The sequence below is a fragment of the Carassius gibelio genome, chromosome B16 (genome assembly GCF_023724105.1).
Source record: "Carassius gibelio isolate Cgi1373 ecotype wild population from Czech Republic chromosome B16, carGib1.2-hapl.c, whole genome shotgun sequence".
Taxonomy (NCBI): Eukaryota; Metazoa; Chordata; class Actinopteri; order Cypriniformes; family Cyprinidae; genus Carassius; species Carassius gibelio.
Genome location: NC_068411.1, coordinates 24,813,648 through 24,830,354, shown reverse-complemented (window position 1 = coordinate 24,830,354; position 16,707 = coordinate 24,813,648). Strand labels below are relative to the sequence as shown.

The 16,707-nt window shown below is 35.8% G+C and overlaps 1 protein-coding gene across 3 annotated transcripts in view; it reads right to left on the bottom strand.

Annotated features, from left to right (window-relative positions):
* The window catches only part of osbpl10b (oxysterol binding protein-like 10b), a 41,698-nt gene that overhangs the window by 12,422 nt on the left and 12,569 nt on the right, over positions 1-16,707 (bottom strand). For all 3 annotated transcript variants that reach the window (XM_052578940.1, XM_052578942.1, XM_052578941.1), the window contains 2 exons: positions 8,514-8,736; positions 8,163-8,305 (listed from right to left, as the gene is read on the bottom strand). In XM_052578940.1, coding sequence (XP_052434900.1) covers positions 8,163-8,305; positions 8,514-8,736 — 366 coding nt within the window. The remainder of the gene's footprint in view (positions 1-8,162; positions 8,306-8,513; positions 8,737-16,707) is intronic.

The following is a 16,707-nucleotide window of genomic DNA, read 5'->3' as shown; positions in this document are numbered from 1 at the left end:
CACGATCTCTCACTAACTCTTGACACTTTTATCTGGCTGCCCAGCTGTCCCTGAGCAGAGGAAGTGCTGCTCCCTCCCACTCTGCCAGCCTGTACACTCTCTCTCTCTCTCTCTCTCTCTCTCTCTCTCACTGTAATGTTGCCTCGACTCACCACAGTCAGCTTGCTTAGGTACAGCTGAACTTCATGAGGTTTGTTTGCTCTGGTTTATGGTGGATGGAGTTGACATTATAGTAGAGAAAGAGAGAGATCATGACCGGTGAAGAGATTAAAATTAGGTCCTCCCGATGACCTTCAATCTGTCAAAGCCGCTGCCACTGTAAATCACTTTCTTAGAGCATTTACACCTATTCCACATCTGTCTCGTCCATGTTTTAATGCACATATAACGAGCATCACCTCTGTTTCTCAGAGCAAGCACACACACAATTTGGAGGACAAGTGTAGTTAGCTGAAATTTGGTTTCAGTCAGATTAAAGGCAAATTATTAAAATCTAAGGGCATGTAAATTTACTTGTCCAGTCACTCCCAGTTGACCAAACATCCACTTTAGTTACTGCTCCAACACTAGTTAACACACCTGCACTAGTAAACATACGTATGAAAACAAACCCTTGGTGCATTAGGAGAGTAATGCTTTACATTTTAGGATTTCTCAAAGACACTTTTTTTTTTTTTTAAGTAATGAAAGTATAAATATACTGCACAGCTCAAATGTTTGGGGTCGGTGAAATTTTGTATTTTTATTTTAAAGCTGCATTTATTTTATAGAAAATAAAATGCTGTAAAAACGGTAAAAAGGTTGTGAAATATTTTTTTTTTACAATTTAAATATATTTTTTTATTATAAAATTACATTTGTTCCTCTGAATTTCCAGCAGTCATTACTCCAGTCTTCAGTGTCACATGATCATTCAGAGATCATTCTAATACGCTGATATCTTTTTTATCTATCATTTATTTGAAAAAGAAACTTTTTGTAGCATTATTAATATCTATAGTTTCACTTTTGATCAATTGAATGCATCCTAACAGAATAAAAAAAAAATGCTTTCAAAATGAAAAAAGTCTCACTAAGGCCAAACTTTTGAACAGTAATGTATAAATGCAATAAAGCAAGAGAAAAAAATGATCTGCCATGATTTGTGATGTGTTCAGTATCATTTCAGATGATGTGTTTAATCCTCATGCGGTCCCATGACAAGACCTGATCCACACATGACTCCACGGGAACTTCCTGAACCTAGTGTGTGCATGCAGATGTGTGTGTGCGTGTATGGTATTTCATTATGGAACACTAGAATGCTGCATATCGTAAAGTATACAAAGTATGGTATACAGTAGTTTGCTGTAGTCACCTGACCTCATTATACAAACTTAGAAAATGAAAAAAGGCATTTTTAATTACATTTTCTTTAGAGAATTGTTTTATTTCTTTATTTGATGTGTTATGTGAATTGTACTGGCGTTGTTTGTAAGTGAGACCTAAGACCAATTTTCAGTTTGAACAATAAAGAAACTAACTCTGCTGTGTCTTTTGGTCACAAAAACAGCTCAAAGTACAGCTCTGGCTCCAGGCTTCAGCTTAGCATACAGAGATTTTTTTTTTTTTGTGCACAATGCAATTAGCTTTAGTATTCACTCCAGATGAAATACAGTGGGGTTCAAAGGAGTTGTGAGATATGTGTGAAAACTGTTTGGTAAAACCTTCCTTTTTAGGACTGATCATAAAAAATCAGCTGACTTTGGTCAGGTGACGTGACATCATGTTAGAGCTCCTGGGAGAACAGCATGAGCTGGTGGGAAAGGAGTGTTTAAAACAGCACCACCATCGTGAATTAATAATCAGCAGCAGCACGTTGTCTTCAGGGACGCGGTTAACCGAAGTGCCCACGCACTGAGAACAAGACGAAACCACGTTCCTGTGACAAAGAGCCTTTAATGAACTCTACCATATCAAATTATAATAGTCTGCAGAAACAAACAGATTGCAGAAAATACAATGATAATGAATAAACACAACCATTTGAATTCACCAATCTTATTAAAAAATACAACAATATTGTATTTTTATACAATATTGTTTAATGTAGCTCTGAGGGACATGAAATACTTAATGTAAATAATAGAAAATATAAATAATGTTTGGATATTTTAAACATAAAACATTGAAAAATGATGTTTGAAATTATTTAAAAAATGCAAAGGTACATTAAATGTAAAAAATGAAAACCGCTAGTAGGCGGCAGTAAGTCACTGTTAATAAGTGAGTCATTGTGTTTGAACCAAATCATTTAAACGGGTGATTCATTCAGGAACAAAACCTAATAACTTAATAGACTTAATCACCTTATGTATGCATGCACTTTTTAGGTGTATTTTGTGTTTGCTTTTCGCGATATACTCAAACTATCAAATCGCACGTCATTAAAACAACAATTACGATATTAATCGCAGATCACACATATCGTACACACACTTTTTAAGACCCCGCAGAAACCCTGTAAGTAAAATGTACTTTTTGTTTTGTGTGTGTATAGGTTTTGTAAGTTTGTATTTTTATAAATATTTTTTTTAACAATGTAATTGTATCAAATTATATCTAAAATTATATAAAAAAATTTAATGTAGTTTATCATGTAGCTTGTAGCATTAAAGTTTTACTACCATCACTATATTACTAATATCTTATATTAATAATGTTAAGGAAAATAATTTAATACATTTTAAAATGTAAAAAGTACATGTAGTTTCCTTTATTAATTTTAAAATGTATTAAAATATTTACATTACATAGATAAAATATTAATAATACTAGTATTTTAAAGACAGTTACTTTTTAAATTATTACATATTATTACAATATAATTTTACATTATATATTTTACATTATATCATTAAAATAATAATTGTAAAAATTTTAACTATGAGATTTTACAAAATGGTATTAAAATATGATTGTACATTACATTGACAAAATATTTATATTATGAGTAGTAGCTTAACAAATTACAGTACAAACTATATTTAAATTACACAATTTAAAATATTATTATTAAATAATTAGATTTTACATTGATATAATAATAATAATAACATTTAGCTTATTTACTGCCATTGTATACATAAACTGAATAACTGTAGTGATAAATTACAGGCAAACTAAAGAAAAAAATATAAGAAAATGTACTCAATTGAACTAATAAAGTCACATTTAGCTTTTTTTATTTTTTAAGAAACTAAACAACTTTAATAGCGAGCGCAATTTTAACTGCAGAAAAAAAAATGTTTTATGTCTGTTTTCTCTTTTAGTGCAATACTCATCTATACAACAACACACAATGAATTAGTGAATCAAAATCTGAACCAGAAATCAATATATTCCTCATGATCCCCATGTAACCCCTGCCTTAGCTGTATGACTGGTCAACTGATCGCCTTGAAATCTTTTCCATTTCCAGGCACACCAATCCAAACCCTCAGTGTGGTGCCTCTGAGAGTGTTACCTTTCATCCCCAGGAGAGACGAAGACAGATGTTTGCCTTCTAGCCACACACACACCAATTTGAATCTCAACAAGGATTTGCAACGCTGCCTCTCCTGTCAAACATCTGGGATATGTATGCTTGATGGGCCATGTCTCATAGCTCGGGTTTGTTTTTCTGCTCCCTGCAGTTTTGCTGCTGTTATTTTCCTCTGACAGTGCAGAAGAGCGAGCTGTCAGACCATGAACAGACAGGAAAGAAACACTCTCTCCTTGAGACTGCTGATAGCCTCATTTCAATCCCAGTTGTCCAAAAAGCCAATAAAAACATTGTTTTAAAAAAAGAACCATTAAATGCTTTGTGTACATTACACAAACTTCTTCACAGACAGCTTTATACAGTCGTGACTGCTAGTCGTGACTGCTTTTCTCTGCAGTTCACTTGTAATCTTCAATCACTGCAATCCTTTCTGCTCTCTGCTTTCCTCTACTGGTGATTGCAATGAAGTACAACTATTCTAATAATGAAAACAATAGGCAATCTGCCACAAGAGATCTTATTAAGTTTCATTTACATGAGAGCAAACACAATCTGCAGGTGCAAAGGTACGTGTTTGTCAATTCTGAGATTCAGTATCACATTCAGACAAATGCTTTGGCTTTTGGCCCAGCGGTCATAAAGGAGAAGCCCTTTCGCTCCAAGATTTATAACCTTTCGAGCAGCACTGTTGTTTTACAGCATGTCTCACTGTTTCTGCATTCAGACAAGAAGAATCACTGTAACGGCTGCTGAATACATCGCTTGGCTAATCATTTGTTGTGTTCCACCTATCCTTGAGCAATCCCCGTGAATTTTAAACTGTTCCGGCTGAACCACCGGCCAGGCGTTTCTCATCGGGTGAGTAGCTACACCATCGACCCATGGCCCTGTCTGTCAAAATGAATTACAATATCCCAAACTCATGCAGAATAAGTAATGATGCATTCTGATGAGTCTGCTTCAATAACATGATTGGAATTCTAGAATATACATTTCAATAAATATTCCACTTGCTAGGTCAAGGTCAGTGTATTATAAATGTTATACAACAGTTAGTTCCGGGCAGCTGCTCATATAACAGAACTGGATTGCTTTAATTAAAAATAAAATATCGAAACATGTTTTATCTAAAATGAGTTATGTCATAATTTGCTCTCACTTAAATTACAATGGGGAATTGTCATGTAAGGGGAAGCTTCATATAAATCAGGGATGACCTGAAATAAGCTTGAAACAAACAATAATGACACATTTTCATTTTCTTGTTTTTCTGATGACGGTTAATAGTCATGACATGCACATAACCTAATCTTCTCTTTTTATTATATACAGCATATTTTTTATTTTTTAATTAATAATGAGCTTTTAGAATTATAAGCTCACAAACCCCAGCTTGGAAAACCCTGATATACTGTAAGTGATCCATGAGGGGTGCATGCTGTAACACGTGCCATAAAAAGACTTAAATTTAAGTTGTTATTCATGGATAACTTTCCTCTTAAACGGGTTGTTAACCATTACAGATAGTTGCACCCAAAAATCAGATCAGTCTGATTTGTTAACAAATAATTCAGAATTGTTTTGTAAACTATATCAATTAAACAAAAGAGACTCGTAAATCAGCACTTAGAGTGTCTTTTTTTCAGTGAATAATGACTTAAAGGGACAGTTCACCCAAAAATAAAACTTTGGCAGCAGCTAATTGATGCAATTTACACTACACACAAATAGCGATGTATTCTATTAATACTATGCAAAAACAGCAGTATTTTCTTTGCAATAAGTGTAAATAGTAGTTTGATGCCCTTTATACTAGAGCTCTTCACAGTGCACCCGAGACCCGTCAACCCGGGACCCGACCCGGGACCCGTACGGGTCTATATTTTAAATGATCAGCTGTGTCCGGGTCGAGTCTGAATCTATTACCTCGGGTCCTGGGTCTGTTTAACATTGTGTGTAATAGACTCGGAGAATACCCACCGTGATCAAACACTGCTTGTGTTTTTTGTAACTTGCAACTTGTAAAATTAGGAAAAGAAAAGAGTGAGCCAAAAAAAAGTGATCTCTCTCTCTCCCTCTCCCTCTCTCTCTCTCTCTCTCTGCCGTTAGAAACTCAGTTAATGCAAGTGCACGCACGGTAATAATGCTTGCAGGCTTGACACAGTCATATTTAATATTTTTCACATGAATGTTTTCTATGATGCTCAAATTGCGTTAAAGTATATTTTAGGTTGATCCAGCTAGCACGCATGTGCAGTCGCGAGTGTGTTTCATATTTCTATGGCAACCAGTGAGGGACACTTCGCCTATGACCGCGCTTTACATTTTCTCCCATTTTTATATGATATAAATTAACTGTTTAATCTTAAAGTTTTATTGGTCAGATTCAGACTCAACGCAGAGCAGAGAGCACAAAGATGTTAGCAAATAAATAACGTCAGCGGCCATGGCACTGAATGAGCGATAGTTATTATAGTTCAAAAGAGCAAAAAGTCTCTATGGATATAAGAAAGTCATACAGGTTTGGAACCACATGAGTGTAAGTTAACGATGATAAGGTTTTCCATTTGTGGATGAACTATTCCTTTAATTCCCACAGCAGCTGAAGTGGCTTTTTGCAGCTGGCAATCACATTATGCAGCGCGAAAGCTCCAGGTAATTATGTATCTCCAGGGCTACAATACACACAGTGTGATAAAAGATCACCAGAGCACTCCTGCGTGACGCGAGCACTATCCACTGTGCCACTCAGAATCCATTTAGCAACAAACTGCACTCCCGAAAAAGGAGGCGCATGGAGCCAGATCTCATATGCAGTATGATGGGATTGATGGAGCTCATACAAACTCATTTCAGACCTCAGATACATCAGCATATTTCACTGTCTGCGCTGGCACAGTTTCATGCCCAGATAAGCCATGATGAGCCATGCAGTCGATGCTGATGTTGCATCTGTTAAAATTGCATTCGGTGCTAGAAGCTGAAGTACACATGTGCCATGCATTTGCTTTACACTTCAGCATCATGCCATCATCATCTTAATTTTCTACAGTGCGAACTGAGTCATTTAAAGGTTTAATGGCATGAGTCACAAAGTTAAATTAATTAGATTGATTATCGCGATTATATCAGAGAAAAAACAGAAAAATGTCTGTTGCATTCTGGGAGCATGTTCATCCTCACAGGGAGCCGATTTAATGACTAGCACACACAAAGCAAACGCAAAATGAATTAGCTCCCTTCAGGCATACGCGCGCACACAAATTAACGTGTATTTATACATACGCCACCGTGTGCGCGCAAACAAACAGTTGCACACGCTTACGTCCAAGAAACAGCAGCTCTGGCATTTCTCCAGAGAAGCGCAGGCGGATAAAAGGTTTCCAAGAGGGCTGACTCATTCAGGGCTCCAGAGGGATTGTGGGTATCCTCAGTCACCCGCCACAGACGCTAAAACTAGAACACGTCCAATTAGCGCTCCTCTTCCACTCCTTCACCGTAGAAGCCTGGCAGGCTCACGCACAATAGCGCAGACGCATATTTGAAACTTTTCAAAGACGTGTCTACTCTACGGGAGACTTTAAATGAGTCAGAGACCATTCTGATTTTTTAGGCTATTATCAGAAAAGCTGAACGGATCCCGGTGACAGATTTTACCCCTGAAAGATCATCTCCCTTTTAAAGTGATAAGTAGCGTGTCACAGAGCTGCCAGTTTCAGAATGATAATGATGGGTGTAATGATGACTATATTGCAGGGGCGTTTTCTTTGAGGAGGCGAGGGAGAAAGTGCCGCCTCAGAAATTTGGATGAGAAGTCTAGTGCAAAAACGAAGTAAAATGAAATACAAGACCACATAGTGTCTAAAGTACCCATTTTTCTAAAGTAATGCTGCCCAACAGTGACAGTAACAGATACATTTTCAGAAAGTGTTATAGATATAAAACATAATAAATTGGCAATTCTGAGTTCCTCTGTGACCAAATAAAATGAAATGCAAGACCATATACGAGGACAAATAGTACATAAACTTTGTAGTAAGATTGTCCAAGAGTGACAGCAATGGATCAAATTTCAGGCAGGGTATAGAATAGAATAGAATAGAATAAAATAATTAAATAACAATAAAATCCATAATTTTTTTTTATTCAATTTAAAAAATTAAATAAAAAAAAGAATTAAAGAAAATGTAAAGTAAAAAAAAAAATAAATAAAAGAAAATGTTATGAAAAAATAATAATATATCTGCATTTCTGAGAATCTCTGTGACAAAATAAAATGAAACAATATCATATATGAGACCAAATAAACTATGCAGTAACATTGTCCAACAGCAATGAATCAAATTTCAGGCAAGGAATAGAATAGAATAGAATAGAATAGAATAGAATAGAATAGAATAGAATAGAAAAATAAATTAAAAATAAAATAAAATAAATTTAAATTAAATTAAATACAAATGTAAAATAAATTTAAGTTAAATTAAATACAAATGTAAAATAACTTAAAAATAAATTAAAGATAAAGTAAAATAATTTAAAATAAAATAAGATACTATCTACAGTGGCAACTGCTATATAGAATGTAAAAGATGTTATACTATATGACACTATACAATACTATATGTGTGTTTGTGAGTACCTCCATGTCTTTGAGCCGTTCTTTGTTCCTGTGAAGTGGAGAGTGGGGCTGATGTATAGTTGCGGTATTGTTACGAGTCAATTCTCCAATCTTCACATGGCCTTCTGAGGCGGTCTTGGGCCTTGACCAATTAGAGACATTATCTGCACACAGAACGATATTTGATATCATAGACAGCAATTCAAATGTGTTACAAAATTCACCATTACAAAAAACGTTGGGCTTCAAATTATTTTAGCTTATAAATCAAACAATAATATTATATGCGATGTAACAAGAGGACACATTTTGGCACACCGCACTAACACACATCACACATTTCAGAAGAGACAGCCAGTGCCATATTCTTGCCTGTATTTGATCCTTGGATGTGACTGTGGGTGATTTGTTGGGCCGCCTGGCACACATTGTGCTGAAGGATACTCAGGCATTCTCCCAGACAGCTGAGTGTGGCTGCAGACGTGGCTTTGAGCAGGAGCAGGTCCTGGTCCAAGGAGGACAGTGGCCCTCGGCTCGGCAGCGACTCAATGGAATTCACCAGGTTCTTTTGTTGGCCTTCTGCCTGGGACATGACCTAAAAAAAAAACAGATCAACAAAAAGCCTTCTCATCAATTCCATTTGGACTTCTAAAACATCTTAATTAAATCAATTTGAACAGCCCACATTTATATTTAGAGCTACTTGAGTTGGGCTTTCTATTATCCACAGAACAGCCCTCCAGTAAATTAATCTTTGATTAGAATGCACTTAAAAACTGTACAAAATTAGTTCTATCATGACAGCCCTTGAAGGGTTTGGCATGGTAATGTACATGACAATGTTAATGTGTCTGGTCTTGGCAGAGTATAACACATATAACATATAAGAAAACTGCCATATATGGATCACCCCGTAGCAGATCTATACAGGTGGAGCTGGGGAAGGTGGAGGGTTTCTGAAGCACACTGCAGCTGCTACAGCAAGCACTAGCCGAGTATTTGATTGTTGAGCATAAAGCTCATTGGCTGCTGATAAAAAACTAACCAATCTGTTTTGCCACTTGAATAATGACTATCTATCTATCTATCTATCTATCTATCTATCTATCTATCTATCTATCTATCTATCTATCTATCTATCTATCTATCTATCTATCTATCTATCTATGTTTATTAATTTTGTGGCTGTGGAAACTTTAATACATTTATACACTCAAATACACATATATTGGAGAGGAATGGTATGCAGCACAGCTGTTCAACATTGATAATAATAACAAGGTTGGTGTTTTTAACCATCAAATCAACATATTCTGATAATATCTGAAGGATCATGTGACACTGAATACTGGAGTAATGGACTGGAGTAACTGAGCTTTGCCAGCACAGGGACAAAAATACATTTTTAAATATATTAACATAGCATATATTGTTAACAATGTGACAAATGGTTAATGTTGTAGTATTATTTACAGTTTTTTTTTTAATACATGCTGTCTCCGTGTGTACATATACACACATAATTGTTTTTAATCAATTGTCACATGATGTGCTTAAAATGAAAATAAAGTTGACTTAAATCTCAAAGAAATAAAATAATACATATTGAGGTAAAGAAGAAATGAGAAGTGTAGTGCAACAATCTAATCCAGGGGATTGTATTGCAGGTGTCTGATTTGGAGCAGATTGAGACACCTGTAATCCTCGCGGAGTGAAAATAATCTCCAGGATTAGCTCAATCCTATCTTCTTCGCTGTACAAATGTTCAAACAAACCACATGCTGTCAACTGCAAATCCCAGAGACAGAGAATATATGACATATTTGGGTGTATGTTGCAGAGTTTCCCCTTATTAGGTGTTTGTGAAAACTCTAATGTGCATTGAATACGGGATGTTTTGTGATTGTGAAGCGAGTCGAGAGGGAAAGTTTGTAGTGTTTGCCTCCTCCGTTTGAGTCTGTCATGAAGGTAATGACCATGGGCTTTCGTGGTGGTGTGGATATTGAGCAGCTCTAATGAAAAGCAGACGGATAGCCGAAGAGGAGCAGAAAGTTGCAGGATGTGACTCATCACAGTAGGCCGCTCACTACGCACATATTTCTCTCTCTCTCCTTCCTCCATTCCAACACTTTAGTGATTGCAACACTATTACAGCACAGCTGTAGTTTTAACGGAGGAAACTTAAACTCTTAAAAGGAACATTAGTGTCTACTCAAGACATCTGCCTCTCTGAAACAGCTAAGATTGTATCTAAATATAATAATAAACACTCAGAAACAAATAAGATTATATAAAAGAAGAACACTTTTCAAAAGTTTCGGGTCTAAGATTTGTATTACATTTTATTTATGCTCAAAAATTTGCATTTATCTGATTAAAAATACAGTAAAAAAATATTGTGAAAACTGAATTACTCCATACTCCGTCACTTTAGTGACCTGAACTTTCATTAATCACTCTAATTTTGGAACATTATTATTATTGTCCATGTTGAAAACCGTTGTGCCGCTTAATATCTACAGTGTAAACTGGGACACACATTTCCAAGGATTCTGAAAGTTCAAAGGAACATTATTTCTATTTAGATATCATTTGTAACATTGCTAGTCTTTACTGTAATTTTAAATCATTTTTAAATCATACAGGCTTAGAACAATCTAAAGGTGAATAAATGATGACAGAACTGTTGTTTTCAGGTAAACTATCTTTTTAAATGTGGTTTTTATGTGTTTGGTCTCACATACATTGACGTCATCTTTAAATAATTCACTGAAACAGGGATATTACTGCCAGCTCTCTATGCCACGAGCAAACTACTTTTGGGATTTCTATAATAACTGTCCTGTCTGTCTGCTACATCATGGCAAACTTTGAGTACAGAAGAGATTTTGTGGTTGCTCAGAACCCAGCTCTCATGAAAAAATGATCAATCTCTTTATACTCTCTCCTTGATCCATTTCTATTTTTTATTGAGCATTAAAGGAAAGAGACAGGCATCACAGCTGTCACCTGCTCTCAGCACAGAATTCCCATGGACCCTTGCACACAGGTTTGGTACTGATCAAGATTCAGGAGCTGAGAGATCACACAAACTCAAAACTGTTGTATAATGCTGAGAGAAAAAGCCTAAAATAGAATTAAAGTGATAGTTCACCCAAAAATATACTCTGCCTCATGTCGTTCCAAACCTGTATGACTTTCTTTCTAACATGCAACATGAAAAGCGAACATATTAAGAAAGTAATCAGTAGGGGTGTTGCTAAACTTGAATATCGTGATATTTTGTTTGGCGATACTGTACGCAATATTGATATTTATGTTTTTTTTTTAAAAATCAACATATGCTCAGGAACAACATATGCTCCCATCCAGTCGTCATCTCTTTCAGGGAAGACCTTGCATTTTCAGCATGACAATGCCAGACCACATACTGCATCAATTATAACATCATGGCTGCGTAGAAGAAGGATCCGGGTACTGAAATGGCCAGCCTGCAGTCCAGATCTTTCAACCATTTGAAACATTTGCCGCATCATAAAGAGGAAGATGCGACAAAGAAGACCTAAGAAAGTTCCTAGGAGACTGTATTAGACAATGGGACAACATTCCTATTCCTAAACTTGAGCAACTTGTCTCCTCACTCCCCAGACATTTGCAGACTGTTATAAAAAAAAGAGGGGATGCCACACAGTGGTAAACATGGCCTTGTCCCAACTTTTTTGAGATGTGTTGATGCTATGAAATTTAAAATCAACATATTTTCCCCTTAAAATGATACATTTTCTTAGTTTAAACATGTGATATGTCATCTATGTTGTATTCTGAATAAAATTTTGAAATTTGAAACTTCCACATCATTGCATTCTGTTTTTATTCACAATTTTTACAGTGTCCCAACTTTTTCGGAATCGGGTTTGTACATTTAATTTAACTAAAGAATCCTGCAAGCATTTTAGTGAAGTGACCTATAGCCAAGTGCTCCGCATTTAACCCATCCAAAGTGCACACACACCTGGAGCAGTGGGCAGCCATTAATGCTGCGGCGCCCGGGGAGCAGTTGAGGGTTCAGTGCCTCGCTCAATGGCACCTCAGTCGTGGTATTGCCGGCCCAAGCCTCAAACCCACAACCTTAGGGTTAGGAATCAAATCTCTAACAATTAGGCCATGACTTCCCCTTTATTTTTCCCCTTTACTTGTACTGCACAAAAAGTGGTTCAATGATGTTGAATGTTACAGGGACTAATGAATGCAAAAGATCCCACTGTATTCTGGTTAAAAAACTTTTTTTTTTAAAGTTTGCATATGTTGTAGTGTTCTTAATGACAGCTTTCCTATTCCTAATATAAGAAATATCCCAATATGTCGCCTTGCTAACAACAATTGATGTATCGCAACATATCATATCGTAACCCATGTATCGTGATACATATCATATCGCTAGATTCTTGCAGATACATAGCACATAATAATGCTAATGCAGGTTTGGGTCTGGCCTTACCCATAATTCCATTCAAAATATGTAGCAATCCAATATTTATTTATGAGTAAGTAAGAGTATAATGGTTTATCTTCTATACTCCTAAGGTTTTGACTATATTCTATATACAGAAAGCAGAGATAATTCTAACACACCTCTCAAGTTGTTACTCATGAAACGATATAGTAGAATGAACAGAAAATCAATTCCTTGTACTCCTGCTCTTTTTTCCTCCCCCTCTCCCTTCTTCACAAAGCCTCTTTCTTATCACATCTTTTTTTTTTTTTACCATCAAAATGTTCATAGTCAGAAAGGTTACAGTTCTCTCAGTCACTTTCTATCACTGTCACTTTCACGCACACACAACCTTTTTTTTTTTTCTTGCATGGGCTCTTAAAGGACATGCAATGTCACTTTAACATAACTTTGGCTACGAAATAAATACATTTGGAAATCACTAAGTTTGGGGTCAATTGTTTTCAGAATACCTCCAGAATTATACAAGACCAAGTCCTGTCAACCTTCCAGCAGACACATCAACACATCCCTATAAAGATGATCCTCTCTAATCTTCACTAATGATTTCTGTGTAAATGCAATTTCCACTCCTCCACACTTGTTGAGGGGAAACAGTGTGACTAATTGCACATCAAACCATGGATAAAAATAAACACAGCAGAATAATTAAAATGCCAACAGTTCCGTGCAACTATATGGAGCCTTTCAAAACCATTTCTTTAGGTAAAGTGTGTCCTTTCATTCAGTTTTACAACACTTTCTGCTATTCCAGCTTACATTGCAGGCTGCACACTACCATTCAAAAGTTCAGGGTCACTATATTTAATTAGATTTAAATTCATACTTTTATTCAGCAAGGATGTATTACATGAATCAAACGTGACAATAAATACTTCAACATTTGTTGAAGTTAAGTGATGCTAGTGGAATTAAAAAGAATAATATGAATATTAGAGACTCCAAGTTAATACACTTACCGAATATGAAGTGCTGATGGAGGGGAAAAAACTTTTAGCAAAACCTCAAAATACACTACAAAATATACAGAATTCCACCTGCTAGGAAAGGTATTACAGAGATGAAAGCAAATGGTGTGAATATGAAAAAAGAGTCTCGGCTATCTCCAGTTGGCAAAGGAGAAGTTGTCTTTTCAAAAGCACAGGCGCTAGCCACATCTTTGACTGACAGCCCAGAGATTACCTCTTTTGAGCTCCATATCAGCAGGTGTAAATGGGCATGGATGAGTTTAAAAAGGTGTATGGGGGTGGGTTGGCTCCACAGCCAAGAAAGATAATTTAGTGGGGCTTGACTGAAGACAGATGAATGAGAGGAGAATTGAATGCCCCACAAAATGCTTCATAAAAAGAGAATGTCGTTAAGTTTTTAGTGTCAAACCAAAAAATGTAGTATTGTGTAGCTGTAATGTAGCTGTAGTATTTACTCATCCCTAAGAAAGTCATACAGGTTTACAATGACATGAGTTTAAAAGAATTGTCCCTTTAAACACGCATGCCAGCTTTATATACCAGTAAAATATTCTGCCTATCACGCTGGCAAGATATTCAGAGAGATTGCTAATAATAATTTTCACCTCACTGCTTAGATGCACACACATTTTGAAAGTGCATTGTATGAATCTCAGCTGGTTCCCAATGACTTGCTGCATGTTTCCTTTGGACTGTCAGCGAAAGTGACAGTGTCGTCTAATTCGAGGCCAAAAAATATGGCATAAAAGCAGCTGGTTGTCAGAAAAAAAAAATCACATTAGGGTCATACAAACTGACGGTTTAAAACAAAGCAAAAGCTAGTTTCTTAGATAAGATTCAGTTTACGTCTATAGGATTATTTAGTTTTTTGATCATCTCTTCGGTTGGGTTGCTTATAACAGCAGTTTGTGGTGGTGTACATTTTTTGTAGCACAAGCAGTCAGAGTTCTGGACTGGGACTTCAATTGTTAATGGAATTGGACTTGGACATTTTAAATAATTTTTTCAGCATACAGAATTTTTTCAGCATACAGAGGAATCCACATCATATGTTGTATAAAATATTAAACTAAAAATTAAGATAAAAAGACAAATAAATGTCTCCAACTCAAACTCAGTTGGTTAAAAACTAAAACTCGACCCAGGCCCAACACTACAAGCAGTACTACCCGAGCTACATGCCAAATTTTCAAGGAATCGTCCAACCAAAAATTTGCTGAAAATGTACTCCATCCAAGGTGTAAATGAGTTTGTTTCTTCGTCAGTAAAGATTTGGAGAAATTTTGAATTGCCTCACTTGCTCACCAATGGATCCTCTGAAGTGAATGGGTGCAGACAGAATGAAAGTTCACATATCTGATAAAAACATCACCATAATCACTTAATAATGCAATTGATGGAACAGTGTTGATTACATGAGCATTATAGTGATGTTTTATCAGCTTTCTACAACTTAAATAATCACAACTTAAAAGTTAGTAAATATTAAGCAAATTTTCATTTTGGGGTGAACTATTCAAACTATTTAACTATTATACTTTGGCATAAGGATTCATCTATGAGCAATAGTAATAGTGATGCTAGGTTTGGCAGTCATTTTTTCAGTACTCATACGTGAATGAGAATGAGTGCAATTCCTGTAGTTTTGAGTCAAAACTGACTATTTCTATCATTTTCACTCCACTTTGAGGGTTAATTGCAACAATGTCAAAACAATGTGATGACACAAGCTTCCTGCTGAACAGCCACTTTCTGATGCTGACGTAGCACTCACAGGCCAGCCGAGGTTGAGACACTCCATAAGGGAGTCAGCTCAACACTGGCAGTGCTGCTGACTACATACTGAACCGCCGTCAACCTTCAAAGCTTAATACAAAAGACTGTGTGCTATGTGTAATAAATACTAACTTGACAATTTAAAACCTTTTGGCAGAACAGACAAACAATATTTAATGCTTAACCCTTTGATGCTTTTCATCTACTATAGTGGACAGACCATTAACACAGTATCTTGCTAACTTTAATGTAACATTATACTTTAATGAATGGAATATGGTTGCAGATACTGGATTGGTTTACTGTAAATATATTACCAATGTAAAGTTACATATAACGGTTTTGTAGGAATAGCACAACTGATTTCTGACAGACCTGGAAGCATCAGTTAAAATGAAATTTACAAACCAATGTTTTACACCATACCTGACAAATGTTATTTTTGTAACTATATATAAAAATATATATAGTCATGCCAAACAATATGGACACCCTTGGTAAATATGATCAAAGGCGTCTGTGAAAATGAATCTGCATTGTTAATCCTTTTGATCTTTTATTTAAAAAATTCACAAAAATCTATCCTTTCATTGGATAATAAGAATTTAAAATGGGGGGAAATATCATTATAAAATAAATGTTTTACTCTAATACATATTGGCCACAATATTCCCATTCATATTCACAATTTTGAATACTCCAGGGTCATCCATCGCAATGAGAAAACCAAAGAATATATTTCTGATGTGCAGCAAAAGATAACTGAGCTTCACAAATTAGTGAAGTGGCTATAAGAAAAGATCTAGAGCAGTGAAAATTCCCATTTCCACCATCAGGGCAATAATTAAGAATTTCCAATCGACAGAAAATGTTACGAATCTGCCTGGAAGAGGATGTGTGTCTATATCATCCCAATGCATGGTTAGAAGGAGAGTTTGAGTGGCTAAAGACTCTCCAAGGACCACAGCTGGAGAATTGCAGGAAATAGTTGAGTCTCGGGGTCAGAAAACCTTAAAAAAAATTGTCAAACCGCACCTACGTACATCACCACATTTTGTTTAGGAGGGTTTCAAGAAAAATTCTCCTAGCTCATCCAAAAACAAACTCCAGCATATTCATTTATCAGACACAACTGGAACTTCAAATGGGACTGGCTTCTTAGGTCAGATGAAACTAAAAAATGAGCTTTTTAACAGCAAACACTCAGGATGGGTTTGGAGAACACAGTGATAAAAAGTACCCCATGTGTTCAGTGAAATATTTTTGATGTTGTGGGCCTGCTGGAGATCCTGGACATCTTGTTTAGATA